We start from the raw sequence: 23,813 nt of genomic DNA, 5'->3' as shown, positions 1-23,813 counted from the left end.
CATTTGGATCTTCTTCTGTGGTATTTTTCAGGTTAACCTGACTGCTAAAGTCCTCCTGTTGGTTGCAAATAAATCTTAAACCAAAGTATTTTGTTTTGAGTTTAAATGAAGCAAAATCTTTCCAAAAAGCTTCCTGCTACAGCTGATCCACACTGTCATTTGCAGCCAACAACAGCAGCTTTTTTTCTTATTAGCTGATCTTTATTTTCTGTTATATACTGGGACTTTAAACTGATCAAATGTAGGGCTGGGCAATAAATCCATATTATATCGATATCGTGTTATTTTATAGATATCGTCATATCATAATATTGTGATATAGAATAAGTGTTGTCTTTTCCTGTTTTTAAAGGCTGCATTATAGTAAAATGGGATTTTCTGAACTCAACAGACTGTTCTATTATCTGCCTTTATCCACTTTATCTATCTTTTGAAAGCACCGATAGTCATCCCTACAATATTGTCAAAAGATCTATATCGAGGTATTTGGTCAAAAATATCGTGATATTTGATTCTGCCCATATCACCCAGCCCTAAGCTCATGTACCTCCTGTTCCAGTTAACAGTTATCTGAATTCCTTCTGTTCATGTATGTTAATTATCAGCACCAACAATGTGGGTCTAAACCTTTTGGCTCTGTGGCCTCGTTTCAGGTGCTTCACATCCATATGATTGTTATCATTGACCTCATGTATGTTTTGGTATCTCAGGTGGACAACATCATATTAATGACCAAGTCCTCCATTGACAGAGAGACCGAGTGGGCCATCAACACATTTAGGAAGGAAATAAACCATAAAGCCCTCGTGGTTAAACTCTTACTGTCAGATCGGTAATCCTTTTTTTTTTTTTTGGTGTTGTATTTTGGTGTTAGGGTTAGCAAAAATGTACAGTTGAGTAAACATTTTTCCACCAACAATATTTTAATGACTTTTGGTTTATATTTTACATCCTGTAGAAACCCAGACGATTCCGATGACAGGAACTGCGTGACCGTGGGAGGGTTCAGTGAACAAATGCTCAGGTAAGAAATTGTCTGGTTCCTAATTTTAATCCAAAAAAGCTGGTTAAGATTGAATAAATGTAAAAAAATTGCAGACCTATTTTGGAGCAGAAACTAAAATTTAAGATGCCTGTAGCTCCTGAACCACAGTGACTATCTGCATTAATAAATAATGTCTTGCCACAAAGTTTCTTGTGAAAGTGTCAGAAACACTCAAGGTGACACAGAAACAGAGTAGAAGATCTTTAAAGTAAGTCATTTCAAAATGTGTTTTTAGTCTAACCCCCCCGGTCAAAAATTGACCCGAGGACAACAGGCATTAACTCAAAAATCCGGTATTATTTAATTTAAATGAAGCCTATTGACCTAAAATACGTGTAACACAGAATTGGGTGATAATTTATACTTTATGCTTTATGAACAGTCAAACCAGACCAGGTGAGTTTAGCTTTATCTGTATAGGTTGAGAGCAGTATGAGACTGTAGATAGCACACAGTATGACCGTTCTGAAAATGTCCAGGCAAATTTCCAAATAGGACATCTGGAGGCTTTATATTTTGGTAGGCTAGCATCTGAGTGGAGTCAGTGAGTTTAAATCCAAACTCTTAGCTGTCTCATAATGGCCTACTGAAAACAATTTAGTTCAGTTTAGTTTAGTTTGGTTTGCACAAGTTAGAATTTACATAAAAAAGTTAGATAACGACAAATAATATACAGTGCAGGGAGAGGCAGAAAACCCAAATGGGCTTTTTAAATGTTTAAATGTTTTATTAAACCATGTGACCAGGTTTGTGGCCGAACGAGGATCATCCAGGCTGCTGGACCATGTGGAGCATTTGGACAAACTCTACAACATCCCAGCACCAAAGGGGGCTAAAGACCTTCAGACCATAAACAATGTCACCTCAATACCAGCCAGCCCCAAGTTAAGGTAATTTTTTTTTTTAATGATTGTGTCAGAAGAAACAGAAACTGCACTTCTGAGCAGTTTCCTAAATTGTAGCCTAAAGTTAAATTTGTCCTCTCTGATAGTTTCTTGGTGTTGAAGATCCAGTTTAACATCAGCTCATTCCTCTGTCGTCAGGTGGCGAGGTGTGCGAGTGTTTATCTCCTCCACCTTCAGAGACATGCACGCCGAGCGAGACTTCTTGGTGCGGAGCGTCTTCCCGGAGCTGAGGCGCCGAGCTGCTCAGCACTGCCTCCACCTGCAGGAGGTGGAGCTGCGCTGGGGGGTGACGGAGGAGGAGTCGGGCCGGGCCACCGAGCTGTGTCTGTCAGAGGTGTGTCGCAGCCAGATGCTGGTTGGGATCCTGGGGGAAAGGTATGGCCTGGTGCCCCCGACACCCGTCCTCCCAGACCTGCCGCAGTACAGCTGGGTAAGACTTGGCATCATTGATTGATAATACTACTTTGACTCGTTCGTACATTTGAGAGCAACATTTTTTTTTTTTTACTTTTCCTAAAGTGACCCAGAATCCAAAAAAATGTAATATTTTTAGGCAGTTGATACACATTTTTACACATGAGAGATAAAGAGTGATCTGACTGAACCCTCCTGTTGTCCTCGGGTCAATTTTGATCCAGGAGGACAGCAGGCGTTAACTCAAAAATTAGACATAATTTCATTTAAATGAGGCATATTGACCATAATTTCCCGAACAATATGTGTAAAACCTAACATAGACAGAGACAAGTTGCACAGTGGACGAGAACAACAGGAGGGTTAATATTAAATATTAAATATACTTATGATGAGGTCATTACGTTACTTACATTACATATTGTTGTCTCTTATGTGCAGCTGGCGTCGGCCCCAGCCGGTCTGTCCATCACAGAGATGGAGATCCGTCAGTTTGAGGCTCTTTACCCCGACACTGCATCATCGCAAATGTTCTGCTACTTCAGAGATCCAAACATCATTAAGTATGCAGCCCATGTTTCCATTCACACGTCATACTTTCTCTTAATGCTTTTCTTAAATTCATCTCTTCACTGTCAATGAAATAATCACACCTTCAAAAGAATTTGATTGATAGGATGTAGATGTTATTGTGAAGTATTTGTGAGTCTGTAAAGTTGGTTTTATTGAGATTGTGCTACCACAGAAGTCACTGTAAATCTGTCTAGTCTAAAGTATTTCAGGCTGTAACTCTAATATTCTTCCTCTGTGGTGTCTCAGCTCCGTTCCTGTGGCTTGGAGGTCTGATTTTGCCCCTGAATCACAGGACACTCAGTCTAAAATGGATGCTCTGAAGAGAAGGATCCAGGCCAGTGGTGTGAAAGTCATTGAAAAGTGAGTCATCTTAATCACGTCCCTCATATGTGAAGCTGTGATATTAAAGTGACAGTTTTAGTGCCCTGGTGGCCAAGTAGTTAGTGCACGTTTCATATCTGCAACATCTCTGCTTTGTTGCATGTCACACACATTTCTCTCTCCCCTTGTTTCCTGTTGGCCACTTCACCAATAACTGTCCAATAAGGGCAAACGTTCCTAAAAAAAAAAAGAAGAAAAAAGACAGAGACAGTTAATTTTAGTTTGGGATTACTAGTCATCTAAAGAGCTTTATTTAAAAAATAATCATTTAAATCCAGCTGTGCAGATTTAACATTATACCTACAATCATCAGCGTTGTGAGCATGTTATCATGTGATGCTACAACCTCACGGAGCCCAAATCATGACTGTAGACTCTTCATCTTGGTTCATATTGACTCCTGAAATATTTTATCCATGTCTGTTTTTCCTGTCGTAGTTACCCATGTGAATGGGGAGGTGTCGTAGACAAGAAGCCGTATCTGAAGAACCTGGAGGACTTTGGGAAGGCTGTGCTGGAGGACCTGTGGACGGCTGTTGTGAAGCAGTTTGTTGAAGTTAGTTTCTCTGATGATTCATGTTTTAATCTCCAAAGGTCTCATTAACTAAACTCAGCTTTGTCAAACCACTGAAATGACTAAACAGACATGGCTAACATACTGCACATTACAAACAAGCCCCTTATTATTATTATTATGTTATTGGCAGAAGGGTGACGAGATTGAGGTGGTGTCAGATGTGATGGAGCAGGAGGTGCACCAGGGGGCGCTGCAGAGGCAGTTCTTCGGCAGGACAAAGCTGCTGTCTGCGGCCGTGGAGATGGTGGAGCAGGTCCGGGCCAAAGGAGGGACGATGGTGGTGGATGGAGCACCCGGAGAGGGCAAAACTGTGTTCATGGTAAATTCATTCATTCATTCATAACCTTTTATAATTCTGTTAATTACACACATCTAAAGCATACAAGTAGGTGGACAGAATAATAGAAACACTTCATGACCAAGGGAAATGACTCTGAGTAATGATGATCAGACGAGCTAGTGTTTTTGTGATGCGTTTGAAGTTTAATTTTATAAAGAAAGCATTAAAAAATAATTAGGAAAATAATAATAATAATAAAAAGGAAATTAATTAAATAAAAATAGCAAATATATATATGTATATAACATCTAGATATTATGACATTTGCACATGGAAAGAATGTAAATTAATAATTGTAAAATAATTGCAAATACAAATAACTCATTTAAGTTTCTATTTCTAAATTCTACTGAAGCGCTTCATATTTCTTTATCGTCGGCTGTTTTCTTCTTTCATTTTTGTCTGCTTTTAGTTCAAACGAGCTTCCAATGTCACAATATCCTGTTTTTAGTGAAATTAAGCTTTTCAATTATTCTACATTTTTATCTGCATTTTAAAAATAAACTTAAAGTTAAATTAAAATCTTAAATTAAAGCCTTCATAATTTGTTTATATTGGAAACTTTACCACCTATATTTACCACTCTCTCTACACAGGCGGCTTTAGCCGACGCCCTCAGGACCGGCATTAAGTCCAGGAAAAACCTCGTCTGTGACGTCATCTCCTACTCTACGGCCGCCAGCCAATCGGCACGCTCTGTGGAGAACCTCCTGCGATGCCTCGTTCAGAAGTTGAGGAAGATGAAAGATGCTGAGGAAGAATCACCTTTCCCCTTATCTTATAAGTAAGCATCTTTTGAATCGTCTCTGCACTTATAACAGCTTCCACATTATATTTTACTACATATTTTCTGCCATTTCAGAGATTTGCTGTCAGAGTTTCACTCCAGTTTGAGCGACGTTAAGAAGAACAAACCTCTGGTGCTGCTGGTCGATGGGGTGGATCTTATACGAGACAGCAGGGATCAGTTCAACTCTGATTGGATCCCGCAAGAGCTTCCACAGGTCAGTAAATAAATCGGATAAGTCATAATGCATGCTGAATAAGTCTGACTACCAAGAAATGCGTTTACATTATTGTTTATAGAAGTTATTTTACATGGTTATAACCTTAGAGCTGAGACTTTCTGACAAGCTACCACAACATTGACATTTATTGTGTGTATATATGCTGGTTGATTCTCATCAGGGTGTGTGTTTGGTTGTGAGCGCCACGTCCGCTTCGGCACTGTTACAAACCCTCACCAAGAAGAAAGCCACTCTCCTGTTTGCACTGGGACAGCTCACGATGCCCGACCGTAAAGAAATCGTTCAGAAAGGACTCGATGCCTTCGGGAAGAAACTCAGCGACTCTGCGTTCAACAACCAGGTTCTTTTTAAAATGTTGTTTTTTTACAGTGTTCATGTTTAATTCACATGAGCTTACTTCTGTGAATGATGCTCCTATTCCTCCTCAACAATTTAACCCTGGATTTATCATCGCTTTCTTCGTATCATTGTAATCACTTCCTGTGTGTGTGTGTGTGTTCAGCTCCAGACACTGACGATGAAGAAGGGAGCAGGGAGTCCTCTCTACTTGCACCTGGCCTGTGAAGACCTGAGAAACTTTGCCTCCTTTGATAAGGTCAGACGCCACTTTTTGTAAACACTTTAAAACACTTTGTTGTGCCATCTTTAGTTTCCCGTGCTGGCTGTGGTGATGCTCCCACATTAACACTTTAACCAAAAAACTCTATAGTATCCTACTCAAGTCAATAGTGGTGTGAAAATGCAGGTAGGTACAATTTTTAAGCTACTTCCCCTTTACACTATTTCCATTTTATGCTACTTTGTACTTTTGCTCCACTATATTTCAGAGGGAAGTATCGTACTTTTTACCCAGCTACATTCATTTGACAGTTTTAGTTACTTTTCATCCTTTCAAGAGTGAAGTTTTGTCACTGCGGGGCCAGTAGTGCTACATTTAACGTTTTAAGCAGTGCAGACACATTTAACGAGTAACAATTTTTAATTAATTAGATGATGTGTGTGATACATATTTTTATATTTGTATAGAGCTCTACTGATACTGAGTATAAAAATTCCATTATATCGGCCAATAAAATGATATGACTTTAACATATACACAGATAATGATATATCTGTGATAGGCTGATATCAACCATTAATATCAACTGACCAATAATCGGTAGGGCTGTTTTTGTAGATCACTTTGTGAAGATCTCTGTTCACTTTGACATCATAATACACTGTGTATATAAATACAGTATATACATATAATAAATATTACATTAAGTGTGGCCATTTTGCATAATGATCACTTTCCTATGAAACCTTAAATACATTTTACAACTAAAACTTACAACATTATTATATAATAATGTTATATATATAATATATAACATTATAATCAAAATCAAGGATTCATATCAAACCCTTTCCGTCTGTGTGTCCCAGTTGAAGGAGAGCGTCCAGGGTTTGCCTGCGTCTTTGAGCCAGTTGGTCCAGTTCAGCCTGGACAGACTCTGCTCGCTGCACAGAGGCATGCTGGGAATCCGCTGGGCTCTGGCAGCTCTCGCCGTCAGCACCACAGGTAAGTTTTTAGCTTTATTTTGAATAAAGATTGGAGTTCTGGTGTAATAAAGAGCGCTCTAATCTGGTTTAAAGTCTAATCCGTCAATCAAAAGCTGCCGAGAGTAAAAAAAACTCTTCTTCTTCTTCTTCTTCTTCTTCTTCTTCTTCTTCTTCTTCTTCTCATTTTCTCCTCTCGATCTGCAGGCCTGAGGGAGCAAGACTTTTACTCCATACTGAACATGTGCAATGACCTCTTCTCACGAGACGGACAGGTCACATGGCAGGAAGCACTGCACCTGTCCAGGAAGCCCAAAGGACGCATTCCCATGGCAACCTTTACCCGTTTAATGCAGAGCTTACAGAGGTGTGACTCTCGTTACGACTTATATTAACCGTATAAATGTAGGAGGTAGAGATGTTGGGAGGAACAAACAGTCTCTTCTGAATTGACTTAACCTGTAAAAATGAATCTCTTGTATAGTTTTTTTTTTGAAGTATTTCGCCAACAATTTCCTGTTTTTTTTTTAGAGAATTTATGTATTTAATGACATCTCATGGTACAGACATTAATGCACCGTTAGGATTAATATGTTCAGCATATAGTGAGGTTTGAGTAAAATGATCTACAATAATCTTACAGACACTTTACACAGAGATATTAATGTTTTTTTGCTAGTATTTTTAAATGAAAGACAAAGTTCCTCCCTATTCTTTCTAATTTCTCCCCATCCTCCTCTAAAGAAGCATCTTTTATTACTCAGAATATTTCATGACTGGCACATTTTTAGTACTAAATCACCCTCGCAGAATGAAGATGGCAAATGTGAATTAACAAAACATAAAAAGGAATCAAAAACTTAAAAAAACTAACCTTCTCCGCAGAGTGATCGTTCCCTCTCATTGCCACAACACTGACGACCTGCTGACTCTAAACAACCCGGATGTGAGGCGAGCCTTTGAAGACTTCCTCCTCCCTGCCGAAAGCGACAGAACAAGAGCTCACCTCGTGTTGGCGGGTAACGAACACGCTGATTGTGTTTAAATATGCAAAGTGCACATCACACAATACTTCAGTGATACATTTTTATATCTTGTGTCTCCCTCCTCAGCTCATCTGTGGGTGCTCGCTGACCCTCAGGGCACAGGCACCTTCTTTCACTCTGAGGCCGACTCCGTCATGCAGCTTCCCTCCAGCCTGGTTAGTAATCCTCCAAACTTTATATAATAATACACAACATAAATAAAAGTTGCTTTGCCACCAATTAACAAACTATATTATACATCTGTAGCAATACAACAAACGACTATTAAATATGTGTTCACAATTTGAGAAAAATTACACGTTAAAAATGAAGAAAAAAAAGAAAAAAAAACAGAACAAAAAAACCTACACGCATAAAAATCAGTCAAAACAGTTGCATCAAGACATTTTTTACAGTGTACAAAATATTTGTTAAATCTTACAATGAAATAAACTCAAAACAAAAGTTTCTCATCAAAAGTTTTAATCATCAACCAAAATTCATCCAGATGTATTTATTTTTTACACATCTAACAACAGACACAGAAAACTGCTGCTGATGACATTTGCAGTAGATTTGTTTTAACTCCTGGCTGCTTCTGTTTGATTTCGATTAGTTTCAAAGTGACCAGATGGAGGCGCTGCATTCGCTGCTCTCCAGCTACTACTTCCTGTACGCTAATGTGCGTCACGGCCTCCTGCACCAGCTGTTAGAGACCTACAGCCTGTACGGTGAGTTATCAGTTTATGCACCGTGATTGTTTTTGGTGAACTGAAGAACTCCTTTAGAGACAGATTGATGCCAAAGAGCTCTTCAGAAAGATTTAGAAAGATTCAGAACAGGGGTGACAAACATGCGGCCCGCCGGCCCGAACCGGCCCGCCAATGAGTCCAATACGGCCCACTTTCCTTCCTGTCTTCTTTTCCATCCATTTCTCGTTTCTTTCTTTCTTTCTTTCTTTCTTTCTTTCTTTCTTTCTTTCTTTCTTTCTTTCTTTCTTTCTTTCTTTCTTTCTTTCTTTCTTTCTTTCATCTCTCCTTCCCCCCCTTTCTTCCTTCCATCTGTCCTTTCTTTTTATTTATTTCTTTTTCTTTCTTTCTTTCCTTCCTTCCTTCCTTCCTTCCTTCCTTCCTTCCTTCCTTCCTTCCTTCCTTCCTTCCTTCCTTCCTTCCTTCCTTCCTTCCTTCCTGTCTTTCCTTCCTTCCATGTCTTTCACTCCTCCCTTCCTTCCTTCCATCTTTTCTTCCTGTCTTCTCTTTCTTCCTCCCATCTGTGCTTTCTTTCGTTCTTTCTTTCTTTCTCTTTCTTTCTTCCTTCCATCTCTCCTTCTTCCCTTCCTTCCTTCCATCTGTCTTTCACTCCTTCCTTCTTTCCATCCATCTTTCCTTCCTTCCTTATCTTATCTTATCTTATCTTGTTTTCCCCTTAATTCTTCTTTTGATAAATGACGTGGTTTATGTTTTATATCCTCTGAAGTTTCATCTCCCCTTTCCGTTCCTCCTCTCAGGTGGCACCCAGACCAGTCTGCAGGACTGCTGGAGTTTCCTTCAACGTCACGCCCAGCGGCTCTCCTCCTGGCCGGCGCTTTTCGTCCAGCAGGCCCTCAACGACCCTTCACAGACCTCCGCTCACATCTGGGCGCGAGGCCTGGTGGGAAAGGGAGGGGTCCGAGTCGTTGAGTGGCTGAACAAAAGCAATCATTTCGTTCAGGAAAGGTAAGCAAGTTGACTACAAGGTGTTTCCTAAATATAAGTAGTTTATATTTACTATAAGTAGTAGGTTTAGTGTTTGTTTCAGTATAGATATTTAGGTGTTTGTTGTGTCGTGTTTCATACCAGCGAGCTCGTGTCGACCTTCCTCTCTGAACCGACCTGTGTGGTTGTGAGCGCGGATGGAGAGCTGATGGTGGTCGGCACCGCACAGGGAACGCTGCATTTAATCAGCACACGTGGGGGACAGGTGTGTGAGCGCGCTTTAACACTGCACATCCTCCAGGATGTTGCTGTTTTTTTTATTTATGGCATGAAACAAATAGAAGATTATTTTCTTGTCCCTTAAAAAAAATCACTTTTCCATGTCTCATTTTCTTATAAGTGTTTGATGTCATCTTCCTCACAGGAATCGAAGTTGCTGATCAGCAGCTGTGACGGCATCTCCAGCTGCGTCTTCCTGAAGGATGACCATCTTGCTACCACCTCCTTTGATGGACGGATAGAGATTTGGGACATCAGGAATGGATGCAGGTGAGAGGAGAGCCGGAAGAAGAACTCGCTGTTGGATTCTCCGCAAAAAAACATCACAAGCGAATGACTTTTTTTTTTCTTCTTGCAGGACTGCTCTTATTAACGGCCACACTAATGTGATAACAGGAAGTGATATCACTGCCGACAGGAAGCACCTCGCAACTGTGTCCCTAGACTTCATGTTGAAAGTTAGTCTCGACTAACACCACAGCTCCCAATACCTCCCACTAATAAGACTAATGCTGTCCCTACTGTTTAATCCCAAGAACATAACTGATTATTTTAGAGATTGTTTATTGTATATATAGTATTTTATTTTATTTTTTACCACTTATTACAAGGATACTGTTGTGTTTAACTTTACCTTTTTAAACTTTTAACTCTTGAGTTCACTGTGATTCAATGAAGCTGTTAGGAAAGATAAAGGATGATGAACTCTTGATGCTTAAGTCGATTAATGCTTAATTATTGAATGGTTATGGTTAATAATTAATTTTATTGGCCCTTGAGCTGCGAGGATTAGTCGTTAAGGGGATTAGTGGACCAACAGAAAATTAATCAGCAGCTGTTTTAATGAAAAATGTCAAAACTTTACTGGTTGCAGCCTCAGAAATATGAACATTTTTAAGCATTTTTTGTTTCATACATGATGGTAAACGGAATATCTTTGAATTTCTGACCATTTATTTGACTAAAAAAGACATCAAAGACATCAAAGGAATTTTTCACTATTTTCTGACATTTTTTAGACAAAGCAACTAATAAATAATGAAAATAATCTTTAGTTGCGGCCCTAATAATTGACCGTAATGATTTTCTGCTCTACAGGTTTGGTCCCCCACTAAAGGTAATGAAGTCGCTGCTCTATCCAGCACCAGCCCTTTGAACTGTGTGTCCTTTGACCCCGAGGGTCGCCTGCTGGCTGCCGGCTGCTGGGACGGGGACGTGATCGTGTGGAACTGGCTCCAGAATAAAACTCAAACGGTGAGTTATAACGAGGTGAGACCGAGGAAAAGATTACTGGTATCAGGAGTTGTGTCTATTTAAATGCTCACACATCCTCAATGTAATACATTTTAAAGATAACAAGAAAACAAGATTTTATGATTAAATTATATTAGATTATATTTGTTTGTGAACTGAGCTTCTTTATGTGTTTATTTCAGTGTTTTCTTATTTTTCCATTATTTAACCACTACATATTTACTTATTATAATCTGATCTAAATGGTGATACACACTCAATCCAGGGATCCCAACAGCTTTCAAACTTATAAATGTCTTCATAACAAAAATATCATTAATTAAAATAAACCAATTCTGAACTGTGTGAAATTTTTCTCTTAAGTGCTTTCTTAGTTGTAAGATAAATGAATAAATAAATATAAAACATATTTATTTTCAAAACATTCTGGTCCCCTACACAAAAAAGCAGAGATGGGGTATTTTTAGTTCCTCTTCCATAATTTCTATATATTTTTTCCAGTTTTATTGGAGCAATCCCAGGTCACATCATAATGATTTTGTGTTTTTTTTTTCTTTTTTTTCATTCTGTTCCTTCAGTCTCTGTCCGGTCACCAGCGCTCAGTCCGCAGTCTCTCCTTCTCTCCCTCCTCCTCCTCCATGCTATGCTCTGGCTCCGTGTCCGGAGAGGTTAGGGTCTGGTCGGTGCCCACCTCCACCTGCGTCGGGTGCTTCCAGGCTCACAGGGGATCGACGGAGGCCCTCACCTTCCTGGATGATGGGATCGTGTTGCTGACTGGCGGCTCTGATCACACAGTGAGGAGAAAAATTCATCTTAACTTTTTAACGTTTGTTCCTTTTATTAGCCAAAAAGACAAAAGATGATCTGTTCTTTATCCTAAAAGTAGCAGCTTTTTACACATTTGCACACTAATTGACACTCTTACTCATTTTGAAAGGAATAACCTCTTCTTTCTGTTTTCTGGCTTTCCTGTAAAGTAGCTCCTCCTCTAAATAGCTCTTTAAAATGTCACAAAACAGTGCAAAATTCCCCAAAGTAACATCTTCAGATTGCTTGTTTTATCAGTCCAACAATCAAAAAGTCAAAAATATACAATAAAATAAAACTTCTTCCTGTTCAACAGCTTCAGCTCTGGTCGGGAGGACTCGGACGTTCAGTTGCTGCGTTCAAAAGCGATGAAGTAAGCTCCTTTTTTAAAGGTCACCTATCTCATCATCATCGTCACCATCATCTGTTTCAGCTATCTTTTATGACACAGTCTATGTGTAAATGAAGTGCTGTCATTTAGGGAAAAATTACATGTTTACTGTCATAATATAACACGTAGTTGCACATTTTTAAAAGATGGTTATGATCAGTGTATTCTTAACATACACAAGGGTGATTTTAAAATATATACATAGCACTGTGAAACTTCACCCTCCAAATATCAAATATCTCCTCTCCGTTGTTTTTAGGGCGAGCAGGAGCCTCCTCAGAAGAAACTGAAGTCTGTAACCTCGGAGCCCGCTGCGCTGTGTGTGGCTGTAAACGGAGACCATGTGGCTGTGGGATACCATCGAGAAGGCATCAAACTCTTCAGTATCGGCACAGGTGTGTTCATGTGCCAAATAACATGTTTACAGATGGAAACACTGGATGGAACCAATGTGACGGAAAATACTGATACAACATACAACTTTATAGTGTTATTGTTTAAGTGTTTTTTGTGTGTATACTGTAGCTGCAGCAGCTCTGCTACTTAAACATTTCTAAAGGATCAACGCTTAAAAAAAACCTGCCTTGATTTAAGTGAGACTGACGTGTTTTTGACTTTTCTACTTTTTATTTTTACCGTTACATTTTGTCTGCGTTTTACATCTTCCTGCAAGTTAATGTTGTGTAGTGCTTTGTGAAGTCTCCTCTTGAAAGGTGCTTTATGAATATATTTTACTTTCTTAAGGGCCAATATGTAACTTTTATGTTATATATATTTTGTTGAGTTGTGCACTTACTTTATCCCAAATATTTCCAAAAATGTTCAAACCAGAGAAATCTGTAATTTTAATCAAGATACTGGATAATGGTTTCATGTGGTTATCCAACAGAGGGTGTTATAAATGGACTTTTTATTCAATTTTGGGCCAAATTTTAAGGATACACTTTTTAGATCTTGTTCATTTTTAACTAGATCTCAAGTCATCAAAGAAAATTAGCTGAGCAAACTTAAGCAGCAGCTCAGCTCACAGTGCCTGCAGATGTCCTGTCACTGCACAGTGTGAAGAAAAAACACAGATTTTTAAGCCGAAAGCTGCTTTATTCAGTGTTTTTACCAGCTTTAAATGCTGGGTGTGTTTGTTGTGGAGAGGAAGAGGCAGTGGAAGAGCAGATAATCCTAATCCTAACCAGGAGAAACTGACTGCAATGATTAACAAACTTAATTTTTGTCAAATAAGTTTTCACACAAAAAATACAAAAGAATGTAAAACAAATTCAGGTCATGAAATAACTAAATGATACTGTAGAATATTACTGAAAATAGTATGCAATAATAAAGCCGTTAAACATGTAAATGCATCACTAACCAACAGCATATATTGCCATTAATGATACATGCAGTATGTACTTTTTTGAACTTGAAGCGATCTCCTCTGTTCATCTGTTTTTGATTGTAGGTGAGGAGATCTGGGCGTCAAAGTTAGTCGACGTGACTGTGCCGTGCCTGCTGTGGCTCGTTGTGGACGCAGAGCAGCCGGCTACGGAGCTGCTGGTGTCCGCAGGAGGAGACAGACGTCTGCGGGTCTGGAAGAGAAAAGAAGGAGAGGAGGGGATGCTGGGAGGCCTGGAAGAGTTTGGGCTGTTTGGGGCGCAATCGGGCGTCATCGTGGCACTCGCACAAAACTCCACTTACCTGGCGACGGCTTCAGGTGAGAAGAAAACCAAAACAAACGTGTTCTTAAACTTCAGAGAAATACATTTTATAATAGTTTCCAAAGAAATATACTATAGTACTCAGGTAAAAGGTGCTTTAGCCTCTATGATAACTGTTTTATTATTTGACCCTCTGTGTTTTCTTTTGAATTAGAAAACTTCACCATCGCTCTGTGGTCGTTGAGCGAACTGGCCACCGACTCTTGTTGTGATCCCAAGGCGTTTCTGAGGGGCCACACAGGAGGGGTCACCTGTCTGGCTTTCAGTCCTGATGGTGGACAGTTATTGTCTGGTGGAAAAGATCAGGTGTGTGTGTGTGTGTGTGTGTGTGTGTGTGTGTGTGTGTGTGTGTGTGTGTGTGTGTGTGTGTGTGTGTGTGTGTGTGTGTGTGTGTGTGTGTGTGTGTGTGTGTGTGTGTGTGTGTGTGTGTGTGTGTGTGTGTGTGTGTGTGTGTGTGTGTGTGTGTGTGTGTGTGGTAACATAACTAGGATATTTTCTTTTACACCAGTTTGATGCCACATAGACTGATTTGTTGCTATTTTTGTGCAGCGATCTTGTTTTTTTTTTGTCTGTATGTTGTCGGATACGTAGGAGAGATCATTTTAATGTTGCCCTTGTTGACAAATCTGGTGAATTACGTGTAGAAAATACAGTTTTAGGCATTTTGATGCTGTGTCCTGACACTTTTATTGTAAGGGACGGTGGACAGAATCCAAAAGTTTATATGAAGCTTCAACCATCCAAACTGAATGTTAAATTACATTTCCTTAATTTAAGATGTGAACCTCTGTTTCAATCTGGATCAGATCTGTTGTAATCATATCAATATCTTTGTTTCAGGCTCTGATGGTTTGGGATATGAGTTCGTTCCCTCCTGTTCTTTCTAAGTCGCTCCCTCACTCTCACAGAGACTGGATCACCGGCTGTGTTTGGACCCCAGACTGTGTGGTGAGTCGTTATTTCCTCATCAGAAGAAGCACTACATAACTAACCCCTGTTGTTTTTTCTGTTGGTCGTCCAAAGCTGGTAATAGCCACACATGTCACAACAAAACCACAGCGTGTTTCTCAACCCGGCCATGATGGGAGGAGTGGGAGGGCCTGACTGAGTGGGAGTGACAGATGCTTTGCTGAAAGACAAAACACAACATTAGAAATATTTGATGTAATTATGAGAACTGTAAGTGAGGAAAACAACATTGCCCGCAACTGTCTCAAGTAGAAGCAACAGGATGTTGACCGCAGCTCTGTTAACAATCACCAGTTTCATTAATCAGAACTTGCTTTACATAAAACACAACATGCATCAAGACAGGATATAAAAGCAACACAAGGCAGAATAAAAAGACACTTAAACACAATTAAAAGTGTTAAATTGGAAATTAAATTAAGATAAAATAGAGTAAGACAGATAAAAACTGAAGAATAAAAAGTTACAGTGCAGTGTAAGATATTAACATGAAAATTTGGATTTATTAAAAAGCAGTCACAAACAGAAAAGTCTTCAGCCGTGACTTAAATGAACCGAGAGTCGGAGCAGACCTGCAAATATAAACGCTGCTTCTTCTCCATGTTTAGTTTTTTAGAGACTTGTCTTCACCAGTCTTTGTCTTTCTTTTTTTTTTTTTTTTTTAAGATGAGCTCCTCAAATGATGGGAGGCTTTGTTTATGGGACCTGGAGGCAGGCCAAAGTCTCAGAGAAATCTCCTGGACGAGGCCTCTTACGTCTGTCTGCTGTCTGGTGAGAAAACGATACAGTTCGTCCATCAGAGAAAACACAGAGAAAACAGTTTATGCTGTTTTCTTCTATCCTGAAAACTGTGTTCAGCTTCATAAAGGAACTTATGTGTTGAGCAGCTGTTTGGTGTTTCTGTGTGCAGGGACAGTATGTGATAGCTGGCTGTGCGGAGGGGGCGCTCCATGTTTGGAACTGGGAAACAAGCGTAGAAATCAGCCACATTACCGCCCACAAACAACGCATACACCAATGCTCCGTCCTCCCCTGTAAAGGTAAGGTTCCTGGGAAATTTCACCACCTTATTTTGATATTAATATTTCCTTTTTTGTTTAAATTAATACTTTGTTTTTTTAAGACAAGGACAAAGAAGTCAGCCCAGAAGAAATGACTGTCTTCACTGCGTCTGATGACGGCATGGTGCAGCTTTGGAAGCCTTTACAGGTCTGTTTTAGGTTTTGTCATATTATTTTACATTATGTCTGTCAAAGTCATGTATTTCATCTACATTCTTGTAGTTGTTTACACTTTTGGACTGATATGGTTTTAGTTTCTGTTAAGGATACCCTAATTCTATCTGGAATTTGAGTTTTATGTGCATATTTTCTGTTTTTTCACAGCTTTTGTCTTAGAAAGTCTTGAACATGATAATAATTCACACCCTGTATCTCCACGTTGCAGGTGGACCACCTCGGCACTTTCCACGGTCACAGCGGTGCGATTCACGGAGTCTTTGATAAGGAAGAAACTCAGGAATTCATCAGCATCTCTGAAGACTGCTCACTGCGATGCTGGATGTGGACAACAGGTAATAATGTGTAATCTTTCAGTGGGAAGTAGCTAAAGCCTGCAGGAAAGGTGACTAGATGTTACATGCTAGTTTGCATTTCTATGACAACATGAAATAATTATGCATTTCATATTTTTTTTTAAATCTGAAGAAAATTAACTTCACTTTAACTAAACTGACTATAACTAATTATATCATTTTGCTATTTTAGCTACTTTTTCAAGCAGCCAATAACGTAATATTTCACCTGTTTGTTGTGTGTTTTCTGTGCAGAGTTTACTGGCAGTGAGAGAGGCAACATCACCGCTCTGTGCTTCTCTGACAGAGATGATTTGCTTCTTGCTGGTTATGAATCCGGTTTACTGGAGTTATGGCAGCACAACGCAGTGGTTGGCCTCAAGCAGGTGAAGAAACACACCAGAAATGAGACGCATAGCAAACACATGTGTTGGTTATATTAATGTAAGACAGTGTGTGTGTGTGTGTGTTTCAGGTGTCAGACAGCCCCATCAAAGCGATCTGCACCATGCCTGATGGCCAGTTCGGTGTCAGCCACATGCTATGCGTCGATGTGTGGAAGCTGGTGTGGAATCATGAACACAGCACAGCAAGGTACACAACTATAAACAATCACACAATTATGCTAACAGATGACACCTTCACTGTTTCTTACTCATTTAAAGGCACCCTGTGGAGTTTCTAATCTCTATTAGTACCATGGAGCAGTTTTTTTTAATGAGTGGGTTCCCGTTTTGTTCGCCTCTTCCTTGAATGACATAATACTCAATCCAGCCAATGGTTTGACACTATTACAGTGATTCGTCTGGGGGGGGGGTAATGCGTCAAATAAAAAAAGAGCAACAAAGGCAGTAAAAAAGAAGACTGAAAGCCAGTAAACATGAATATAATTAATTCAGGTTTCAGATTTTAAATACACACAATATAAAATTAGCTTTGCAGGTGTTTTATGAAGAAGGGAATACATTCAGGAAGTTCTTTTGGGACTCAAGTATACAAAGATACAAATATGTTTGAGTCTCACTCAATGTAAACATAACTTTTAACCTCTTTGACGTTACAGTCAAATTCTTGATTACAATAGATACATTTTTATAGATTTTTGTGGGTCAGATATACAACTATACCCACCCAAAGATTCTTCAATAATCACATATTTAAATCTTTTGCACTTTGGGAAATGAAAGTCCTGATATTACTGCCAATTTGGGTAGTGCGGTCGTGATATAATATCAGCACACTGTCACAAGTTATACAAATGGGAGGGTATTTTTGTAAGACATGCTATAATCTTCAACTGTCTGATATTTCCCAGTTTCAGAACATCAAAAGTGAAAGAAAACTGGGGATTTTTGAAGTGCTGTTTCATGCAAGAGTTAGAAAATGGGGTCATGAAATAAAGTGATGTGTAATGAATTTGATGCTACATGCTAACTTGCTCTATTCTGTGTTTTGTGCTGCTCTCAGCCTGGTGAAGATGAACACCTACACAGTGACAGAAGAAGTGGTCCACCTCAAATACTGCACCGTCCTGATCGGTGTGTCCAACAGGGGGCTGATAAAAGACGTCTCCTGCTCTGAGGAGAACAGCTGGAAACACGAAATCCAAAGGTAACAGTACATATGTACCTAAAACCTTCAGCAGGGTGGGTTTATTCAATCATGTTGATTTTAGTTTTTTTGATTTTCCCTTCTTGAAGTGAAACAGAAGAAAGTGGATTCATTTTAGGTATTTAAAGTCCAACATGGCTGCTGATATTTGGGTCGGTACCAATTGTTTTTTGTGTCCATGTGTTTCAGGCAAATTTAAAGAGGTTAAAATAAACGAAAATAAACGTATGAATAAGTTGCACACACACTTTTTTTGTGGACCCAGCTTTTAATCCATTTTGAAAGAATATATTAGAGTATTATGGCAAAAATGTCTAAGTGGTGTAACCATAAAAAACTTTGTACCAAATAATTCAACTAAATTCTCAATAAAACACCATATCAACTAGTTTGGCATGATCTTTCATTATAACTCTTTATATTAAATAAAGGTAACGGAATACAATTGTTCTAAGTATTAAACTTAATCTGAGGAAATTATGTAAATCAGGAACCATTTCAGTTTTTAAGTAGACTTAAATACACTGTAGGTGGATAATATATTTAATATTTATCATTATTTTGTGGTTACACCATTTGACATTTTCAGTAGCATTCAGTTTCACTTTTGATTTTTTAAAAATGGTGCAAATGTCATTTCTAATTACATAAAACCAACAACAATTTACAAAATGTAACTAACTTTATTGCTCATCTTGCCAACCCTTATTTGTCACTGACCCATTTATTATTTCCTGCTTAAATTATCTCGAATTTGGCGGAGCTCTTTAGGAGTCCTGTATCGTTATTCTTAGTCCTTATTCTGAATATTTACAGAAATGCACCTTAAGAATACAGATTTCTTCTTAAGTTTGTCATTCATACGACCGCCATTGATCTTTGCTCTCAATATTTATTTTTTTGGAGAAGCTTTATTGTTTTGTTTTCGAGTATTACGCTGATACTACATTAGTTTTTAATCCTTAAACTAATTTTAAAAGAGATTTGTCTTCACTGCAGTTGGTATCTTTCATGCGCTCGATTGTTCGGGACGATCCGTAACGATGAGAAAAGCATGTGGCTGCTGGGCGAGTCAGATGAAGGAAATGTTGACATCGGCTTCATGGTCAGTTTCACCCAAAAAACAGCAACTCATCTCCTAAATATGATCATTGCATTATGATAGCAGGCTTGTTTTTGATATTTTACAGTATGTTGCTGCTAAAGACAGTTTTACAATTCAATTCAATTCAGACTTTATTAAGAACTCGGCTCATCTGGGATGTTTATGGGTGATACGGTCCTCTCTTCCTTTCAGTTCGCCATGGGCCAACAAAATTCACTCCTCTCAGCTTTCAGCTCAGTGTCACTAGAAGACGACGAGCAGGAGAAGAAGGGCAAGAAGGAGAAGTCGATAACAGCTGTGACTATGGACAAAGGTACGAACAAATATTACTGTTACTACTCTTACTTTAGGAATATACTAAAATTGCTCCTTTTTTATTGTTAGTTACAGTATGTGCTTCTCTAATATGACGTTTGTTGCTTTCAGATTTCGTGGTGTGTGGAGACCTGAAGGGCAACATGTGGTACAACCAGCCTCCAGATCTTTCCTCGTGGAGCAGAAAAAAACCTGTAAGAGTTAGGAGAGACATATTTATATATTATAACGTTTACTGAAGGGACAAAAAAAACACAGCATTGGTTTAAATGAAAATAACTACAGCTACAATTAGTAAGAGATGAAATTAAAGACTGTTGGCATTTTTGATTTGGTCCATAAAATGTCAAAAAATCACAATTCATATCACAATTTCACATAAACCAAAGTTCATATCTTCAAAGTTGCTTGTTTTCTCTGACCAACAGTCCAAATCCTGAGGAAATAGTTCAGTTATTGTATATAAAACAGCTGGAACCAACAAATGTTTGATAGTTTTGCTCAAATGATTAATTGATCATTATCATCATTAATCACCGGTATGATTCAAACATTTCAAAAATTAGCAGTCCACTAACACGCTGCCACCCTGAAATATTAACTTAATAGTTGCTGCATTAAAACTACTTTTGGGTACAATAAGGGCAGCATTCATTAGTGGACCTTATCTACTTTAATGTCCGCTGCGACAGTAGGACAACTGAATTACTACACAACTATACGTCATAAATCACTTCACTGTCTTACGGCTAGAGCTGCAACAAAGACAAAATTAACCACCTACTTTTCTTTAATGATTGATTGGTTACTCATTTTGAGTCATTTTTAAAGAAACAAGTCTGATATCAGCTTGTAAAAAATTTAAATATTTTCTTGTTTTATTTAATCCTCTGTGATAATAAACACATATTTTTGGGTTTTGGACCGTTGGTTGGGACAAAACAAGACATTTGAGGACGACATCCTGTGCTTTGGGAAACAGTTATCAACATTTTTTCCCCCATTTGTAGACATTTAGATGGAACAATGACTCAATTAATCAAGAAAATAATAACAGATGAATAATTAATAATAATAATAATGATAATAATAATATGTATTTATTTATAGTAATACATAATAATTTGTTGCAGAGCTACTTACAGAGTATCGCTCCATCAATGTAAAGTATTACTAACACTACAAGTGAAGTGAAACATAATGTGAAGTATACTGTGTATATGTAGTTATCATGATTAAATTATGCAAATTACAAAAATTAATCTAATCTTACACTATGAGTGATTGTTATTGATTGATAAATTAACCATTTCAGCACTACTTTCTACTGACAACGTAGGTTACAGCAGTTGTGTTCAGCTAAGGAAATAAAATATACTATTTAAAAAAATCTGACCTAATTTACAATTGCTCTAAGATTGGGCTGCACTTTTCATTGTTTTGTAATAATTATGTTGATGTTTGATCCTCAGGTCCACAGCGACAGGATCAGTGTGCTGAGAATCACCGACAGCACCATCATCTCCGGATCCTACGACAGGACGGTGAAGATGTGGGACAGAAACACTAAGAAACAGGTACATCAGAGTCTTCATGCTATAAAAGAAAAGTATTTTAATCTAAAGTAATCTCTCTTACTTACTATTTTGCACTCTCTCCTCCTCCAGGTGGGTATGTTCGTGTGTGGAGGTCCTGTGTTGCTTTTGGAAATCAACCCGGAGAAACCCTCTGAGCTGGTTTGTGCCGACGGACAAGGAAAGCTGTATTTTCTGTCCTGGAAGGAATAATCCTCTAGTTATTAATTCGGGATGTGTGCAACATATTTAATCACTCCATTAATCAGAAATTGTCAGGAGCGTTTGTTTACTTTATTGACTTTGAATGTATTATGCATGTATGGGGGGAAAAAAGGGGGGAAATATTCACATCGCACGGGTGAAATCATCCATATATTTATAGTAAGGATGCTCCTCTCCTCATGGTTACGTGTGCCTTTTAATTTAGATGGAAAACTTTCAAATGTAACTTGCAAGTTTAAATATAATAGTATAGCTTTACAAATATTGGTTATGGTTTTGTGTAGGAGCTGAATTACTTTTCTTTTCTTACTTGAAGGAATATTAATGAAATTTTGTCTATGAAGCACTTTGGAAATGGGGAAAATGGTAATAGATTACACTACTATGTTCATTGTTGATAATAAATTATGTTCAAATCAGCATTTTGTTGTTTGGTTTAATCTTTCTTTTAAAGGAGCAACTGAGAAAACATGGATTTACTTAACTGTTGTGTATATACAGTAACACTTTGCTCACATTTAAGAATTGATGTCAATAATAAACATCTAACCAGAGTGAAAAAGGATTAGCCTTTAATTAAATGTTTTTAACATCGTGGAATAAATAAAGGGATTGTGTTTGTCATCAGTTTAATTATTGTGAATGAATGAAAACTTAATTGCAAGTATATTGAACCAAAACATGAGAATTAGCTCTAATCAAGAGCTTAGTTGATTAGTTATGATCAACTATTAAAGTAATTTTCCGGTGTCTTTAGTCCCCTATGAAAATAAAGTAAATATTTTTGGGTTTAGTGAAACTGGCAATTTTTTTTGCATTTTATGGAAACAACTAATTGATTAATCAAGAAAATAATTGACAGATGTTTTATGGAAATTGTTGAAGAGACGCTGCGAGAAGTCAGTGGTGATCACAGCTTATCAGTTAATGATTTTATAACTTATATTTCTTTCTCTATCTTTGCACTAAACGTTACCTGATTTTTATTGTTTGATGTACTGTTGTCGTGTTTCATGTGCCTTGTAATATGTCCTTGAGTGCTTTGAAAGGCGCTTTTAAATAAAATGCATTATTATGATTATTATTATTATTACTAGCTGCAGTGTGCACTAACAACCACCGGGTGGCACATGTGAGCCTTCCAGACTGAAGTCTCTCTCTCATAATCTTTCGCAAGGAAAGACTCAGATACTGTGTGTGTGTGTGTGTGTGTGTGTGTGTGTGAGAGAGAGAGAGAGAGAATCATATGTATTTCAGTAAAAGATTGCTATAAGATGCCAATCTGTAATAACATTTCTTTTTCTATATTTTGCAGTCACAATTTGCATAGAAACAACTTGCATCTGCTGTAGGCTATACTGGGCTGTAGCCTAAAAAATATTCAATCAGTGATCAAAATTGAAAGTAAACAACAAATCTCTAAATAAATAAATAAAACCCTCCACTATATTTGTTGGTCTGATCAGTCAAAACAATGTTTGACATACTTTCTACATATTAAAACCAGGCCCACAGTCAGCACGGTTACAGTTTAACTCCAACTCCAACTCATGGCATTCAAAAAATCAGTTGCTGACTAATTAATGTGTTCACTTCATCTCCGTTTTGATCACTAACCCCAGAAACATGTGTTCAAGTCCTGACTAAAACAGTTGTTCCCTCTCTGTCTGCTGTCACTGTCGAATAGGATAAAACTGAAATACCAGAAATATTATTAGTTTTATCACTTTGTCCAGGATTCATGGAACTGGAGTTTTGTCGTAGTGGGGATGAAATGAAAAACACTTTATCAATGATATTCACCCTCAACAAGACATCTAAATACTATGGAACTGTAAAAACTACAAAAGTGGACAAATGAGACAGAATATAAGTTGTTTACTGAGACTTTATTTTTCAACTGAGGGGAAAACTGTGTTTTCTGTAAAGTTATTCATTTATAAGCCAGTACACCCCCTCCCCTAATTTTTAAACCCCATCCACTTGAACATAATAGATGGAGGTGTTTGTCATGTTAAATTAGATAAGTGGGTGGGTAATTGAAACAAATCAGTGCTACTGTCCATATCCTATTGTCTGTCAATTACCAGCCATCGATGAGACTATTAGGCGGCCATGAGAGGTCCAGATTGCCCCAAAAAAGCATTGATTTCATTTTCATTTTTTGGAGAACCTCAATGAACATAAGCCCCCAAAAGAAAACAGCCTCACAGTACCTAATGTATGTGCATTAGTGCAACTAATAAGAAAAACTCCTATGAATTGATAAATGCATTTTATCAGCATGAGGCCTTCACTTGCACTTAAAAAAAAGTGTTATTATTGTTATATTATTGCAGCATTGAAAGTGAAGTTAAGGAGGTGCTTCACAGAAAAAAGGGGTTTATTATAAAATGAAAACACTTCACAAAAAAATTATAAAATTGGCCTGGAGCTTAATGAATGAGTCCCATGGCAAAGTGATGCGGACTTCA

General features: G+C 38.1%; 1 protein-coding gene across 2 annotated transcripts in view; it reads left to right on the top strand.

The window, feature by feature from the left end:
• The window catches only part of tep1 (telomerase-associated protein 1), a 31,050-nt gene extending 9,252 nt beyond the window's left edge, over positions 1-21,798 (top strand). The window contains exons 17-56 of one of the 2 annotated variants that reach the window (XM_062429258.1): positions 711-832; positions 959-1,024; positions 1,792-1,935; positions 2,089-2,380; positions 2,806-2,927; positions 3,184-3,297; positions 3,757-3,874; positions 4,026-4,214; positions 4,832-5,019; positions 5,098-5,239; positions 5,424-5,603; positions 5,766-5,858; positions 6,692-6,827; positions 7,013-7,174; positions 7,693-7,824; positions 7,918-8,006; positions 8,447-8,561; positions 9,338-9,545; positions 9,669-9,789; positions 9,949-10,073; positions 10,162-10,261; positions 10,902-11,057; positions 11,636-11,851; positions 12,181-12,237; positions 12,515-12,650; positions 13,712-13,963; positions 14,122-14,273; positions 14,808-14,915; positions 15,603-15,707; positions 15,847-15,976; positions 16,060-16,145; positions 16,383-16,509; positions 16,765-16,895; positions 16,985-17,103; positions 17,977-18,120; positions 19,120-19,225; positions 19,418-19,538; positions 19,652-19,734; positions 21,013-21,117; positions 21,208-21,798. In XM_062429258.1, coding sequence (XP_062285242.1) covers positions 711-832; positions 959-1,024; positions 1,792-1,935; positions 2,089-2,380; positions 2,806-2,927; positions 3,184-3,297; positions 3,757-3,874; positions 4,026-4,214; positions 4,832-5,019; positions 5,098-5,239; positions 5,424-5,603; positions 5,766-5,858; positions 6,692-6,827; positions 7,013-7,174; positions 7,693-7,824; positions 7,918-8,006; positions 8,447-8,561; positions 9,338-9,545; positions 9,669-9,789; positions 9,949-10,073; positions 10,162-10,261; positions 10,902-11,057; positions 11,636-11,851; positions 12,181-12,237; positions 12,515-12,650; positions 13,712-13,963; positions 14,122-14,273; positions 14,808-14,915; positions 15,603-15,707; positions 15,847-15,976; positions 16,060-16,145; positions 16,383-16,509; positions 16,765-16,895; positions 16,985-17,103; positions 17,977-18,120; positions 19,120-19,225; positions 19,418-19,538; positions 19,652-19,734; positions 21,013-21,117; positions 21,208-21,327 — 5,412 coding nt within the window. In that variant the 3' untranslated portion in view covers positions 21,328-21,798. Of the gene's footprint in view, positions 1-710; positions 833-958; positions 1,025-1,791; positions 1,936-2,088; positions 2,381-2,805; positions 2,928-3,183; positions 3,298-3,756; positions 3,875-4,025; positions 4,215-4,831; positions 5,020-5,097; positions 5,240-5,423; positions 5,604-5,765; positions 5,859-6,691; positions 6,828-7,012; positions 7,175-7,690; positions 7,825-7,917; positions 8,007-8,446; positions 8,562-9,337; positions 9,546-9,668; positions 9,790-9,948; positions 10,074-10,161; positions 10,262-10,901; positions 11,058-11,635; positions 11,852-12,180; positions 12,238-12,514; positions 12,651-13,711; positions 13,964-14,121; positions 14,274-14,807; positions 14,916-15,602; positions 15,708-15,846; positions 15,977-16,059; positions 16,146-16,382; positions 16,510-16,764; positions 16,896-16,984; positions 17,104-17,976; positions 18,121-19,119; positions 19,226-19,417; positions 19,539-19,651; positions 19,735-21,012; positions 21,118-21,207 lie in introns of both variants that reach the window. The other variant, XM_062429257.1, reaches the window with a different exon arrangement.
• Positions 21,799-23,813: the final 2,015 nt, after the last annotated feature.

This window comes from Scomber scombrus, chromosome 11 (genome assembly GCF_963691925.1).
Source record: "Scomber scombrus chromosome 11, fScoSco1.1, whole genome shotgun sequence".
NCBI lineage: Eukaryota > Metazoa > Chordata > Actinopteri > Scombriformes > Scombridae > Scomber > Scomber scombrus.
The sequence above is the reverse complement of the archived record's forward strand: the minus strand, read 5'-3'. Positions and strand labels throughout refer to the sequence as shown.